This window comes from Lutjanus erythropterus, chromosome 12, assembly GCF_056507025.1.
Source record: "Lutjanus erythropterus isolate fLutEry1 chromosome 12, fLutEry1.hap2, whole genome shotgun sequence".
Classification (NCBI taxonomy): Eukaryota; Metazoa; Chordata; class Actinopteri; order Lutjaniformes; family Lutjanidae; genus Lutjanus; species Lutjanus erythropterus.
In genome coordinates, this window is record NC_139328.1 from 21,531,915 (window position 1) to 21,548,497 (window position 16,583).

General features: G+C 37.8%; 1 protein-coding gene across 4 annotated transcripts in view; it reads right to left on the reverse strand.

Moving 5' to 3' along the window:
* Positions 1-561: 561 nt before the first annotated feature.
* The window catches only part of lpin2 (lipin 2), a 32,580-nt gene continuing 16,558 nt past the window's right edge, over positions 562-16,583 (reverse strand). For 3 of the 4 annotated variants that reach the window (XM_084732945.1, XM_084732944.1, XM_084732941.1), the window contains exons 10-20: positions 16,377-16,470; positions 16,209-16,278; positions 16,008-16,100; positions 14,973-15,055; positions 14,005-14,152; positions 13,421-13,569; positions 11,093-11,179; positions 10,490-10,642; positions 7,263-7,377; positions 6,392-6,495; positions 562-4,603 (exon numbers count right to left, since the gene is read on the reverse strand). In XM_084732945.1, the coding sequence (XP_084589071.1) occupies positions 4,459-4,603; positions 6,392-6,495; positions 7,263-7,377; positions 10,490-10,642; positions 11,093-11,179; positions 13,421-13,569; positions 14,005-14,152; positions 14,973-15,055; positions 16,008-16,100; positions 16,209-16,278; positions 16,377-16,470 (1,241 nt within the window). In that variant the 3' untranslated portion in view covers positions 562-4,458. The remainder of the gene's footprint in view (positions 4,604-6,391; positions 6,496-7,262; positions 7,378-10,489; positions 10,643-11,092; positions 11,180-13,420; positions 13,570-14,004; positions 14,153-14,972; positions 15,056-16,007; positions 16,101-16,208; positions 16,279-16,376; positions 16,471-16,583) is intronic. The other variant, XM_084732943.1, reaches the window with a different exon arrangement.

Genomic DNA, 16,583 nt, shown 5'->3' on the forward strand with positions numbered 1-16,583 from the left:
GTTGTAATGGAGAGAATGAAAAATAAACTTAGATGACAAGCTTGAGATTTAGCAAGACAGCCTTAAAGTTACAAACTTCACTGGCATCAGAAGCTGCGCTGACACAAGCTTAGAAGGCATAGAAATCCCATTTGGATCATTACATAAAATGGGTGTGGATGAAAAGTAAATTTCCCCTCTCTACACTCCTGAGATTTAAGAAATATTCCAGCAGCAAACTCTTAGAAGCAGGAGGGGCGTATTTAGCCTTCAGTTCAGCCTCTGTTACCCCCTTTAAAAAAAAGAGAAAAAAATACTGTTTTTTTAATTCACAGTTAACCAAATAACAGTCCACTGAATTGCTGTTTTTATTCATTTTTCAGGTTATTCAATAAAACAAACAGAAATTTAGAATTCCCTGAGGGACTTAAAGTGCAATAACCTGATTAATGTATTGTTAGTTTAAAATAAGCTACAGGATAAAAGTCACTCTTGTAGCCTGTGGTTACTGCTGAACTTTTTGACTCAAGACTGGAGAAAAAAGAAAACCATAGAATGAAAACAAACACGCACACAAATGTATTCAGTTAGAAACTTTATTTAATACAAATATGACCACAAGCCACACTCTGTTAGCTTCATTAGGCCTGTATTTTTTCTTCTTCTTACAATGTATTTTGTTCTTTAAACATACTTTAAACCACATTTCTATACAAATCAAACACAGCATACACTTAAGGTATTTCTGTTGGTCAGACACAATCAAAGAGCAAGCATTAACCTCCAAACAGAATGAAACACAGTCCCACAAAAGATCATACACTTTTTTTTTATAAGAAATAATAAAACAAAAAGGCATCAAAGACAGAAGAATGTGATGATCAGCATATATACTGGATCATTTTCCACAGCAGTTGAGTGAGAACAAACAATATTATATTTACCACGTATCCTGGGATCATAGAGGAGGATGAAGTGTGATTCTTCCACACAAGATGCTTTTTACTTTCATAGAAAGAATGGAAATCATTTTGTTAATCATAAGATATATCTATTTGACTTCACCAAACTTCGTAGAGAACAAGCAAACAAATCAAAGCAGAACACACATTGTAATCATCACAAAAACATCTGAGCTACAGAGTGAGTGCAGAAACACTTCAGCGAAATAATGGTGACAAATCTGGATGTAGCCATCATCGTTAATTGTGCTTTTTTTTCCCCCCATTAAATGGTTTCATCTGTCAAGTCTCGCTCCAACTCTTTTCTGATTTTTATTCCTCACAAGCACATATTAACATGTTACTGGTACACTGTGCTGGAGGTATGATCAATGTCAGTGGAGTGGCACATGTGCCCCTCTTTTCCTACAAAGCATGCATGCACGAACACACACACACATACACACACAAGTGCCAGTGAGGGGCTTCAAAAAGCTTCCTGTACACAGTCAAGTATTTATCTCCAAACAAGACCCAATGGCTCGTCCTCTGGTCACCAGAGGAACGGGATCAGTCTTTTCTCTGAATTACACACACGCACACACACACATACAGTCGCATACACACATACAGAGGCTAAGGGGGTAGCTCTGTTCACTATGGAAGCACATTTCTGTCAATGTGATGAAAAAAGAAGATCCTCTAAGACATCATGAAGAGAAACTTTCTCAAAATACTGAGATAGTTTCTCAAAACAATGACTTGTATCTCAAAATAATGAGAAAATGTCTCAAAATATACAAACAGTATCTCAATGCTGAGTTAGTTTCTTGAAATAATGAGACACTCAAAATAATGACTTAATGTCTCATAGCACTGAATTAGTAGCTTCAAACAATAAATGTGCATCTCAGTAAATATTTCAGAACATTTCTTGTTGTTTGAGATACTAAATAATTAGTTTGAAAGAAGCGAGTCATTTTTTTTGAGAAAGCATTTCAATATAATGACTTACCAGACCTTTTTTTTCAGTGGAAATGGGCTTCCATATGTTCAGTATTTTGTTTTCAATCCCCACATTTTGCCTTGCAGGCTACAAATACTCCTTTCACCCTTTCAACAGTTACATATAGCTGATTCGTCTGTGGTGTCAGAGGGTCACTCACAGAACAAAGAGGTAAAATTAGAACTCTTCATCCTGCTTTCATTGCATACGCTGGTCTTTCATCTATGAAGACCTTCAGTGAAGTGCATGTGGGCGAGAGGTGTTCTGAGTCGCGTCTCTGGGTGCAGCTTAGACAAAGTGCGTTGGATAAGTCTCGGTAAAGCCACTGAGGGAACATAAGCAAAGGGTGAACAGTCTTGTCACCCGCAACAGCAGCAGCAGCAGCAGCACTCAGTGATTGGGTATGCACGCACACACACACGCACACACACACACACGTTTCCATCATCCCATAGTCCTCCTGCAGAAGACCTCGCAATCGCAAATCCTTCATTTTAAGCTCTGTCCTCCAAATCTGCTTATTTCCATTGCTCCTACTCAAGCGGTATCTTTTACATTTACACACATATCTTAATACTAAAGCTGTGGATTCTGAGGTTTGCTAAGGAATGTGACTGTATCTTACATGTTGAAAGCTTCACTGGTTGTGAAAATGGGATACACAACTAAATAAAGATCGCACAAGGCTTAGCAGTTACTGTTAAGTGTATGTTAACCTGTGACCGACCATATAACAATACCAGTTTGAAGTATTTCCACATTGCATTGGTGATAAATTACTTTTTCAGACAAGCAAAGGCATCACGATAGAAATCAATAACTTAAACATATCAATTATTATAAATAATGACAGCATTGTTAACAAAACACACTAGATTTGCCAGAGCTTGTATAACAGAATAAACATTAAAATAACAGCAAGACAATACACCATGAAGCTGCTTCATTTTGTTTTTAAGTCACATCTAAGTGTGTATTCTTCACATACTTGGTTGTCCCTGTAATGACCTTAAATATTATTAACAATACCAAACATGACTCAGTCAGCACAGACGCTGTAAGATCTGCAGGGGAAAAAATGGTAATCTGTAATTTGTTCCACCAACAGTGAGCTAATGATGACAGTCAGTCCACAGCTGAGAGAATCGGGAACAAAAATGAACACCTACAGGAGGTTTCTGAAAACCAAGTACTGTGTTCGGTTTGTAGGTGGTGTAGAAGTTATTTGCCAGCTACTATCATTATTTTACAGAACAGAACAGAATAAAGCCTCCAAATAAAGGCTGGACACCTACGTGTAGGCAAACATAGCAGCTACAGCAAAATATTACCAGCACATCGTTAATTGCGTATCCTGTTTTAATTTAAGGGATAGTTTAGATCATTTTAAGTGGGGTTACACGATGTAAATATCCATAGTCAGTGTATTACAGACAAGAGATGAATGTTGGGACCCGGGAGGAGTCCTGGTGTTCCAACACTATATTTCAAATATTTTCCTACTTTACACTGCCATCAGACGGCTTATTTCAACAAGAAACTGCTGTTAAATAAGCCCTCTCCAAACCAACCATTGGCAAAAATCAGTAATTTTACCTCACAGAACACTGGAATTGCTGGTCTACTGCTCCCTTGATCAGTTAGTTTGTATTATTGTGTGAGTTTAGTGATTTAAAAGGTGGTTTGGATTCACCAAGGTTAAGGTTTGTTTCCCATTGGAAAAGGCTGTCTGGTAGCAAGGTAAAGTGTTGAAAATATTCAAAATATAGCATAAACTTAAATTCATCTTGATAAATTCAGACTGAACTTCTTAAAAATCGCTAAAATACATTTTGCTTTATCCATAATCCAAGCACTTTTCAAACCTTGAAAACACTATATTAAAATTCAAATGTTTTCAAGGATTTCCAGCACCTGTCTCAACCCCACTTCAAATAATCCAAACTACCCCTTTAACAGTGTGTCTTTCGCTTTGAACATTTTATTTAGTTCCTTCAGGGATTTTGGACAACTTGAAAAATGTGACTCAAGAAAACAATGTCTTTTCCTTCTGCACAGCTCAGACTGTAGTGCTGAGGCCTGATGCCTCGTGTGGGGCTTCAGTCGCTTCCCTGATGGCAAACACAGATCATCCTGTTTGCTAGAAGTTACAGGGAAAAGAGACGGGTCTCAGATCTTTATCCCTGTTCAGTCATGAGGACTGAAAAGCACTCACTGCATTCGGATGTCTTCACAGGCATGAGGAAAGATGATAATTCAGTTGGTGATTAGTCTTTTGTCTCTCAGGGGTGGAAACTTTCAGGGATTACTGCTCTAGAGATACGTTCCACTCTTTTCTAACAGTAAATTACAGTTTATTTTTTGTGTTTATTACCCTGTTAATGCATCGCACTCATTGTAGAGTTGTGTGTGCAGGTCTGAGTACTATATATAGCAAAGTCTGGGTTTCAGTCCACGTGTTTCCTGGAGATGCATTCAAGTGCACAGTCCAATTGCATGTATATGAATACCTGGGTATCCATATGTGCTGGATCAGAGCAGTTCATCAGGGTCGATGGCTGGTATGGGCTGTCTCCAGTAACAGAAGGAGCTGTACTCTGGCATGACGAAGGCCTCGTTCTGCTCTTTACTCAACAAAGGGAACACATGCTCCACCAGCTCACTGAGCCGGCCGTAACTGTTGAGAAAGACATGAGGTCAGAGGGACAGAAAAGAGGGGATGCAGAGACAGAGAAGATAAATAAATACAGAAATCTGTAACAGTCAGTTTTAGCTCACAAACAAGCAAAAACAAAATGACATGCAGAATTCTTATAAAGTTTTTCAAATGTGTAGGTTTTAATTAAAATGTCTAAATACAGGTAATAAAACTTAAAGCTGCATTAATTATTGTTTTGTTTTTGGCCACTTGAGGGAAGTGAAACAAAATAGCAACAGTTGCCTATTTACACATCCAGACACTAAGCAACAGTGGCATTAATTTAAAATTGTGCAATTGGCCAAGAGACAAATTCAAGGCTAATATCCATGCTTTGTTAAGCTCTGTTTTTGGTCTCCACCAACTCCTGGGGGAAATAACAGGCTCTTTAGGTGATAAATGCTCCACTTTGTTCAACAACTAGTCACTGCCTCTTTAGAGCTGGGCATTGTTGTTTACAGTCAGTTAATCAGAGCTTTCTGCTGAAAACAGCTGTCCTCTACTGCTGAAAATGAGTCTGATGAGAGCGGTGACTGTAAACCAAAACAAAGGCTGCGGCCTGCAAAACCAAAACAATGAGCTGACGGCTGCATAGCTGCATAAAGGGCCGTTCAGATGTTGTGTCTAAAAATATGTGGGAAATGCCAGCTGTGCCACTTTCATCTTTTTTATCCAAGGTCCTTGGGAAGCTGCGCTTGTGGTGCGCCTGCGATTTCTAAGCAAGCAGCTCCACACGCATACTCCTCCCCTGTGTGACTTTGTGTATATTCGCTCAGTAAATTCTGTTAGATCCTTAAGATTATCCTCCATAGGAGACTGGAACATACCATTTCACCACACTGCATTGGGGGCGCTCAGCTTTTTCTGCAAAATCCACAAATCAGTGGAAGACTGCCTGATGACGTGAGGAGCTGCAGCTCTATCAGGACTTTCAAAACCAACTTAACAAGACTGTTAAAAGATATTCAGCTCTGTACTCACCAACCTTGAACTTTGGATTTAGGACTTGTTTTAATTTGACAAGCATACAGTTGTCATGTGCTATTGCATGTAGCTTTACGTCGTATTGTGTGTCTTCTGTGTTATTGTGCTTCTTCTTTGTTCTGACCTGACGAGGGACTATAGATGGGAATTAGCTTTATGTTATAATGTGGTATGTCAATCAAATGGTGACATTTATGTTTAAACTGCACCATGGTCCCTTTTAAATAAATAAATGGACAAGAAAGGCTGATTATATTTGTTCAGGGAAACCCTGGTATAAACTGGTGAGCATGATGATATGCTAACTGGTGCAACCATTAACCGTTACAACTAGTAACTTAACAACAGCATATTATCATGCTCACTATTTGTCCAAAGTTCTGAGCTGATACATCTCCAGGCATTGCTCCTTCTTTAGATATCACAACAGTAAGCACTTGACAGGTTGTACAGCTCTGTGTATCTCTGAAAGTGTAAAATTAGGCACTCTTCCATCTTCAGATCGGCTGATCTTTCAACTGGATATCATGACAATGTCCTTGGATGGAAAGGGTGTGGAAGGTCCTGTGGAGCTAACTTCTTAATTCTAATCAAATGACCTGCAGTGCGCTTGCTGCATCAAAAAAAATTGTGATTTTTCCAACGAATGGGTACCGCAATGGCGTCATTATTCTGAGATATTTTTCGCTCTTTTAGTACTAATTCTGATGGTACCAATACTTAAGTCTTATTATTGGAATCTTTACAGTGAGATGGGTGGAAAAAGCCAATTAATGTACTCACGAGGACTTGTTTCCCTTGGTCTGCTCCTGGATGAGCTCTCCCTTGGGATTGACTGTGAAGATCCTACAGACTGGAACACCCACCTCCTTATAGGCAAACACATCCTGTGTGGAGAAAAAATGGTTACAATCAAAGCCAAATGCAAGCAATATGAGTAAAGTTAATGTTTTCAGATACAAGCAATACACAGGCAAGTATTTTCAATTATGGTAAGTAAAAAAAACAAACAAATTTTCATCTTAGATAACACTATTTACATAAAACTAATTTATATGGTAAAATTGGAGACTGGGCTTTTCACAGTCATCTGAGAACACACTTGATTATGTAATTGTCAGAAAGTAGTTCTCATACATAACACACACTGCCACAAACTGTCATAAGCACATTAATAACATTAACCACAGATTTCCTGTTTGTGTTCCACCTAATGCACGTAATGGCAATATTTCTAGACTGAGTGTTTTGGTGGGCAAGTGCAAGACTGCATGTGTTTGTGTGTGGTTTTTTTTTGTTTTCTTTTCTTTGGCGAGCATCAGAGACAGACAGAGGTTTGATGGCTGACCCAGAGCTTCATCTGGGTGTTGGTGTTTGTGCAGCTGAAAGTGGGATGCTGTGCCCGGCTTGAGCTCGCTTCCACAGACACAGATGTCACATGGGAACATGACTCCGCCGCCAGTGACCTCAGCTCAGGTTCAGCCCAGTACTGATTTCATATGTTTGTGTCTGCTAATTGATGGCCAAAGTGTCGTGTTGAGCTCACAATACGTCGTGACTGCATCGGCTACTGGAAAACACAGCTCACTGACATGTAAAAAGCGAGAGCTTTAATGTCTGAGAGCCTGAAACCTTCAAACATCCATTAACTCACATTAGTTCTATTCCCAAAGGCGGCGTAGAATGGCTGCTTGTTATGCTGGAACAGGTTCTTGATATCAGTAAGGCATTCAATCTTGAAGATCTCTGGTTTCTTCTCGATGACCTCCCTGAAACAACCAGACAATGTGATTAAGATGCACATATGCATGTCCTTACCACGGGTCAAGTCTGTATTAGTTAACTTGGCCTAAATGCATGCTTTATTTCTCTTAATTGTCTTTCTTTTAATCTCATGAGATCAGAATATGATTTTGTCCAATAATACAGTCAGTATATATGTAATATATTGTGAAAAGCAAAATTTGAATGGACGCAGCATGTCAATCAAATTCAAAACTATAAGAGTGTAAACACCAATATTTTAATTATTAATTGTTATTCAATTATATACTAAATCAAATATTTTCCTCAGTAACTGTAATGGATTACAATTACATTTATTTCGTAATTTAATTGCATGTAACTAGTAGCGTGTAACCATTAAGAATGAGGAGTCAGCAGTCAGTATAAGTTATATAAAGAAATCTGAAGGTTTTTCAAAGAACTGAGTATCACTACAATCAAGAGAGATCCTTGAACATACAGTCACAAATGTGCACAAAACCTTTTAGCCAGATGGGTCCAGTAGTATGTGAGATTAGATGTGGACAAGCTCTGGCCCCGTTGGTCACTGGCACACACCCAACCCATCAAATAATCCCTGATAATGAATCATCTTGCCAGTCGATATATACCACTAATACATTGTCTGGAGAATTTAAAGCATCAACACACAATCTGAGAAGCCTTTCACTTGTAATATTTCAATGTTCATGTTGTACCCCATCTTAATTGTCAATGCATTACAGACCAAACAAAAGTGTCACCGCCACTTTTGGCTGTTATTTTGAATTTGATACCAGGTCTACACCATCCTAACTTAAGATTCCTAACTCTTCAGTTAGGGTGGTTCTGTAATGGTTAAATGCCCATCATAAGATAAGATTTTTTCCTAAATGCAGTTAGGAAACATGTTTCCGTAACACCAAAATTCCTAAATGCCACCCTAAACTGTGATAAGATAGGACAGTTTCTGTAATGAGGGGCCCAGAGCAGCAACTCAGCTAAACTAGTAAACACAAAGTTTGTTTACTTTGCTGACCTTTGGCAGCGCATGGGCACAAGTGGAAAAAACAAATAAACAAACAAAAAAACAAAAAAAACCAAAAAAAAAAAACGCTGGCATTGTGCATGTTACGTGCATGAAATTGATAATGGGTCTGTATGGCATAACAAGGCTTGTATTTTACTGTTTATGTGTTGTGTGCATACAGTATTTAATTAAGCCAGAGAGGTAACAGAGGGGCACAATAACTTAGGGATACAATAAAGCCACTGACATTTATGAGCATGGAAAGCTGCAGCTGTGACAATATATGTAGTGTCATAGTTAGCATAAAATGCTAACTATGTTTACCAAGACCAATATTTTTTTCATCAATTCCCTGCCAAATAGTGCAGTGAATACAAAACTCCCTTTTTCTAACATGACTTGGAATAAGTTGCTTGGATTGTTTATGGTGAAAAATGCAGACAACAGACAATAAACCACTCACATCTAAACATTATAAAGACATCAGCAAGCTGACATTCTCTTCAGTCTAACTAGCTGATAAACAAACATGTCAATCACACATTAAATGCAACACCTTGAAGGGTTTCCCTTCGTCTGTGAAGAAACCATTCAAAAGTGTTCAGGACTGACTGTAAACCAGGAAATAAAGATGAACAAATAGAGTTTAAGTGGAATGAGACAACTTTTCAACTCTTCCCCTAGCATTTCCAATTCGTATTATTGTTTGTGCCACTGTTGCATAGACAACACCGGATTGATTTGCGTTTCCTCAGAGCCTAGCTCTGTAGAGAAGTAATCAAAATCATTTTGTAAAAAGAGAGAAGAAAGAAGCATGTTCACTGAAGAGGTTAATTAAAAGCTATTGTAATGATGTGCATTACAGAGTAATAACAGCTTGAGTAATGTTAGGACACTGCTTTGCACAAAGAATTAACTACAGCAGGGGTTGGTGTCGTGGTAGAGGTGGAACATTGGGAGAAAAACTGTAAATTTCTTCATACATTTAGCTTGTAATGAAGATGTCATTTTCAGGGGAGAAATTGTGCCTGGTGGCAGACAGATTTGCATAGTGAAATTGAGGCTCATAGGGAATTGATCTAAAGGTGCATGTGTCATTTTTCTATAGCCATTACATTGTGCAATCAACATTTACTTCATAGAGTTAAGAGCAAAAGTTAGAGCACAAAAAGTGTCTATTTCTATTTCTTTAGGAGGAAGTAAGAAAACACTGAACACAAGTACACTTCTAGAAGCTGATGGGAGTTAACACCTATTCCTATTCAGCTAGAAATTCATGAGTTTGAGTTTTCTGTAGCCTTTATATCCTCAGCATATGTGAGGCTCATTATAAGGAATGAGTATTTGGAGAGGACTTTGAGTTGGAGAAACTTTGGGATATTTAACATGAAATTAACTTTGCAGACAAAAAAGATTATGGTTTGAAGGAGGGAAATATGGGGAGGTTTGAAATTATAATTAAGTATTAGTGATAAAGAGGATTTAATTTATGGGATGACTGTAGGAATGAGGACTACTTGGCTTTATGACACTGAAAGTGGTTGCCATTTTTAGGACTGGGTAATACAGCAGTGATATGTATCAGCAATAGACACTTCATCAATTGCAATAAGAAAATAGTTCAATGAAATCTATAATATTTTCACTTAAATGCATTCAATGCAAACTGCAATGAAAACACATATTAAATATGCCCTGGCTCATATGGCTCATGTGAATTGGAGAAACTTGGGAATATTTAACACAAAATTAAGTTTACAGACATAAAAGATAGTTTGAAGGGAGACAAATACACGGTGGTTTGAAATCAGAAGACCTCATGATGAGGATTTAATGAACACTAAAAATAAATGCCAAACTTTAAGTAAAATTTCTGTTTATGAGCCCTTGAGATAATCCACCCACCTTTCAGGTGTGGCATATACAGATGCTGATTAAAAACTATGGTTATAGCACAGATGTGTCTTTGTCTGGTCACAATAAAATTACATTTTAAATTTGTCTTAAAAAAAGACATTAAATAGGCACTAAACTGCAGTTATTTCACACTGGTGGCCATTTAAAGTATAATGAATGTATTCTGCTACCTGTGGAAGGCAGAGAAGAGGCTGCTGGGAGACAGCATGAGAGGTCCTCGGGGTAGAATGGTGCCTCCATCGTTGACCCACTGCAGGTAACCTCTTGTCATGTCGGCCATGCCAATAGCCCGTGCCGAGCAGTACAAGAACTTGTAGCCGTTCCTGCCAGTGGGGAGAGTGGTGCTCATTAATGCTTGTTCCAATACAGTTAAATATCATGACCATCATTAACAACTACTAAGAATAGCACTTTAATTAGATCACTTACAGTGGCTGCTTTCATAATCTGCAGAAGTCAATGAACATTTTACTGAGGAAAGAATCTATTTATTATTATTGCTAATGGTCACTATTTCCTCCTATGTGCAGTACACTTTCTATTTTCTGCATGACTGAAGCAGCAGTTCCATGGTGTTTTTAGTTTCTACAATTATTCTGTCTTGATTATAGCAAAACTTACTGAGTCATCCACCTCAAAGCACCCCACGCAAACACTGGGAGCAAATATCAAGTCCACAGAGAGACGACTGGGAATCAAACCCAGACAGTGCTAACCACTGACCAACCATTCATGCTTCCTCTGTGATTAATCAGTGTTGTTTGTGCACTTACTCAGCTACTGAGTGGTAGAGCTTGGCAATGCCCTGGTGGGTCCAGTCCTTCCCCAACTGTGGCAGGATTTGTCCAAACACATCTGACCTGAAACATTAAACAAACGCATACAAACATTAGTGACATAAAGTCAGAGACATCCCCATCTGCTACTGAGAAACAGGCTCCAAAAAAATACATATCTGATGCGGCGTAAGAGAGTCAGAGGAAACATGTGCATGAAAAGAAAATTAAGCAGACCGTTCAAAGAAGGCCACATAAAAAATAAAAAAAACTTTAACTACTTTACCAATTCATCATAAAAGGGAACATTATGGACTGTTCTCCACTAATGAGGATCACTGACCCATAGGGGAGGCACTGTCTCAACCTCAGCTTATGGCTGTGTGCGTTACAGACTGAAATGTAAATGGCCTCATTAGGTTCTCTGTTACTCAAAGAAAGCCACACGTCACAGGTTGGCCTAAAGGGTCACAGAGATAATAAGCTCCAGTCAGTGTGGACCTGTTTGATGTTGACCACCTATGAACCTAAAGAGTGGGCGTCACAAAGGCAGCAGACATCAGGTTTGTGTCAATACAGATGGAGTTAGATTTAATCTAATTAAAAATCTTAATATGAATAAAACTGGATTATGGACTTAATATCTATCTGAGAAGGACTTGAAACTGTCTGTGGCAATGAAGCTGCTGAGAAAACTGCCCAAGATGTTTAAGAAGGGAAATGAAATGTTCTGTATCTTTATTTCTTTCATTTAACTCTTCATCATCCAGTGTTCCCTGAAGTCACTGTTCATTCATCTGCTCTCCACCATCATATTAGTCATCAAAGAAAGTGCCTCAAAATAGCGACTGCTCTCATGTCTATGACATCAATATTTACTTTTTATTAAGACAATATTATGAGCATGCACAAACTGATATTATATGCATCCTAAGAGAATGCATCTTAGCACAGGCATTATATGACATGAGCGCACAGAAATTGCAAAAGAAACTCTTAACTATTCTCTAGTCTCATAAATATGACATTTATAACATCAAAAGCCTTCAGAAATCCAAGTGGTATTTATATAAATGTGATATATGTACTCAGTCATATTTTAAACCTGGACTGTGTATGACATCCCAGATAAAAAATAAATTAAAAAAAAGTAATCCAAGTGGGGCAAACCACTGAAAAATACTGAAGCTGGTGACACCACAAGTGGAAAAACGCATGTCTTCTTGTCTGATGTCCACACAAAGGATTCAGTTCAGTCCTCAAACAACCAAAAACTTTGTTGAAGTCGGATGCAGTTCAGTGAATGAAGGAAGTTCTTCAACCTTTGATGCATAAGTAGGTCAAAATGACCCGTTGGCTTTGTTTTCTTGCTAAATCTTTGTAATGAAGACAGTTCTTTAAGTTTTACTTACAAGCAAACAGTTTAAGTTTGTGTTCATTATTGCCAACATTTATGCTGATTAGTGCCAACTTGGCAGTCACAAATATTTTGAAAGTAAGCATGTAAAACATATTAGAAATTAGATTTAATGCAAATTAGTAATGTCATTTAATTTTTTCTTTTATTGAATTTGATGTGGTTATGCTTGGAGATTTTTTATAAAAATTATGCAATTAATTCTGCAAATCAATCATTAAAATAATCCACATCAGATGGGTGCAACAAAACCTCTCTGCGCCTGCTTAATCTGTCTCTACCAGTCTGAGCCAAATCAGTAACACTGAAGCGAAGCCATTATCACCCCAGGCTTTAAAACACTTTGTACTTCGTGTTGACTACTTTCACTAAAATCTAGTTTACCACAAATTTTGGTTCAGTATTTATGTCTTGATTCATGTGCTACTTAGTCACATAAAGGTAAAATAAAAACTAATATAAGTTCAGCATCATTACTCTGTTTAGGTGGGTTATGATGTGCAGATGAAATCATCATCATGATTAATTATTTTACTGTAGCACAGCTGCAAAACAACAATAACAATATTTGTTTTTCAATGCCATTCTTTCTATGATGAGTAGCAGCTCTTTGTTAATCACAGGAAAGGTCCTGGCGTGTGCTTAATAATAGGGGTCACACCCACAAATGACATAATGACGCTGAGGACAGCCTTGGCCTGAAGCACGTCGGTTGATCTGCTGCCATGTCACAAAAAAAAGCATTAAATGTTATCAGTGAGTGCAGACGATTTCATGTGGACATACTCAGTTTCTTAGATCAGTACCCGTGATTATCCTAAAAACACTCCAGTTGAGCAAGCCAGTTTTCTTCTGTTCTTTGAGAAGGTGGGTTATGAATCTGTTGTGAGTGGTTTAGAAGCACATACTTGGTGATGGTGCCATCAATGTCAGAGATGATGACTTTGTCGTCCCAGTTCCACAGATAGATGGTGCCCTCGCAGCGGCATGTGCCCTGGTATTGGGTGGTGATGCTGAACGTCACATCGTTAGGTCCCTCCTTCAGTTTCAGACTGGCCTGGTAACACAAGGAAAACAGTGAAGGCATCTGGAGGCAGTTCCATTCACTAAAATGTGTTCTTACAGTGTGGGCAATACTCTCCAGAAGGGTTTATTTGGCCACACTAGAATGACCATGTGTGGGTCTTTAGAGCCACCTACAGGCTTGAAGTGGAGCAAACAATATGCAGGTTATATGTAGCCAGCAGAGGGAGCTCAACACTACAAAATAAACCCTTGGAAGACCAAATCCCACCAAGTCTTAATGACAAACAGTACACAATAAACTCTTATCTGATCAATCCTCTATTCCGAAAAACAGTTGACTTTTTACTTAAAAATAAAACTATTTAATAAAAGTACCTTAACAAAATTATAAAAGCTATTAGAAGAATCATTTACTTTTAAAGGAGTAGGCTGGATGATTTTGAGGAAGTAAGATACGTGCACTTACTATCTGATCAGACGAGAGACGCAGTGATTTCCTATAAGTGTGTGGGCTCGGGTGGTGCTGACTGTCTACTGGCTGCAGTCTCTCCTGACAGGATGCAGCGCTCACCTCCTTGGCCTCTTCATCACTGGACGTGTCTCCTGCTTTAGGCCTAGCAGGAAATGGAAACAATTACCATTAGTGTAAAATTGCCTGATTGATATAACCAGTCTGCTCTAAACAAACCCTGTGGTTGGACATGTTTTGGGACTTTTTCTATTTCTCTGTTTCTATTAAATTATTTTGTGCTTTGTACTTCTAAATTGTTCAAGACTCGAAGCTGATTAAATACATTAAATTACATTTCAATGACCGTAATCAGCCCTCCATGATCTGCCGTGTACTGGGTTCCTACACCTTTTCCAAAGTCAAATTCAAGCACTTTTCAAGAATTTAAAATCAAATATTTGGATAAATATACTCAAAATGTTTACTTCATATTTTTCTTTACATTAAAACAGAAGGGCGACAAATTAGGGGAAAACATAAAGTTACATGTTTCAAAATGTGTCACTTGTCATTTAACACTACAGTTGGCATCACAAGTAACCTGGCTGCTCCAATATCTGATCTATTTTATTTCTTAATTTAAAAAGTAAACCATTCAGTCAGTTAGTGATTTGTTATGGAATTAATGCAATTACAATTTCATGCACTTTATCCAAAATCAAAGCACTTTTCAAACCTTGAAAACAATTAAATAGAATTAAAGTGTTTTCAAGGATTTCCAGCACCTGTTCAAACCCTGCTTGTGAGACTGTAAAAACACTTATGTTTGTCAACTTGATTCTCTCACAATATAATGTGATTTTGCTCAGCTGTCATAAAACTATAGGTTTATAAAGCTTTTTACAATGTCATGTCAGTTCAACATGTCACTGAACTCTGTTGACTGGTGTCTTGAGTATCAATAAATCCTCTGAACCACTTACGGTAAGGACAGTTTCTCCTGAGTTATGGAGGGTCCTTCCTCCTCCAGATGAGAGTCCTCCTTAGTTTCAAGCTTGGTCTCCGACTGTAAAAACAAAAGGGAAAATATACCGAAATATGAATCAGACATACAAACAAAAGAGTACAACATATGGATGAGAGTCTTACTAAAAGGTTTTGTGAGAATATTCTCAAACCTAAGCCCTATAAGTGGCAAATGCAAACAGATCAAAATGTGCCCCTTTCTACTCCTTTTTTGACACCATTTCTTGACTTATGGCTGAAATATGACTACTAGTGCTATTTTTGGTACCTACTCAGCTGCAGACGATCCCTAACTCACTTAGAAAAGGTCATTGCCTTGTCTTCTTTATTAGCTAGACATTTTGAGAGATGCATTAGATGTTTTACTATTTGTGCTTATGAGCTTTTGTATGTCTTCTTTAATGTTTTTTTTTTTACATGTAATTTCTTTTGTCAGTGTTTATGTGTTTTTGCATGTTATATGTTTTTACATGCCATCAACCTGCAAGGAACTGCAGATGAAAATTAGCATGTATGGTTCATCTGGGACATTTACACAATGGATTTAAGTGATTCATTAATTTGTATTGTCCATTCCTAAATAAATAATAATTACACATAAATGTTTGCTTGATTTTTTTACAGAAGGATGTAGCCCCTTCACCACACCCCCAATAAAACACAGATATGCACAATATCACAGGAGGAAAAAAAATCAGCCTCTACACTCCACTAAGAGATTTTATAAACCTGGGACGAATTCATTAACTATGTAACTAGCTTACTTGGCCTGTAACTATGAACTCCCACCTCAACAGATGACTGGTCTGTCCTGTGTATTCTTAAATATACTATGATGCACAGGTTCCATTTGTTGTTCTTTCCAGTATTTATCATTTAATACGTTAGTATCTTGAGACGATCAAAATGAAAGAGAAAATCTCTAAACAATCAAGTGTTTTTTTAAGTAGAAGTTAAAAAAAGAAAAAGTTTTGATATGTTAACATGCACACCTGCTTGATTGTACTATCCGCCCTTTTTCGCCAGAACCACCAACGGCCTGACTTCTTTGGCATTTTCTCCTTCACCCAGGCCTCTTCTGTAGCCTAGGAACAACAACGAAAGAGAGACAGTTAACAATGAGCTACCTGCCATTTTACAATGATCTATAAGTACTGACAAAACACAGAACAGTAAACCAATAATACAGTTACCTTTGGTAAATTCTTCTGAAATGCTTGTAGACTTAAAATCAAAGGTGCAGCTAGTGTCCAATTATAATACCTGAGAATACAGACATTAGTTAAGACACAATATTGACCACACAGTTATAAAATAGATTTCCTGGAAATATCATGTGTGAAATACAAATGCTCACTTACCTATTTCCTATCTTTACCACCAGGTTCGGGTTATCTATAATTGCTGGGTTTTCAGCAAACTCATGATAGGTGATGATATGCTCCATGAACCTTTCTGCAATCACAGATGGGAGACCAACATTAATTAAAGACAGCAGATGAAAAGGTCAACGGTGGTGAGCTATAACGTCTTTACTTAAAGCCACACAGAAAGGTCAGGAAATTTTT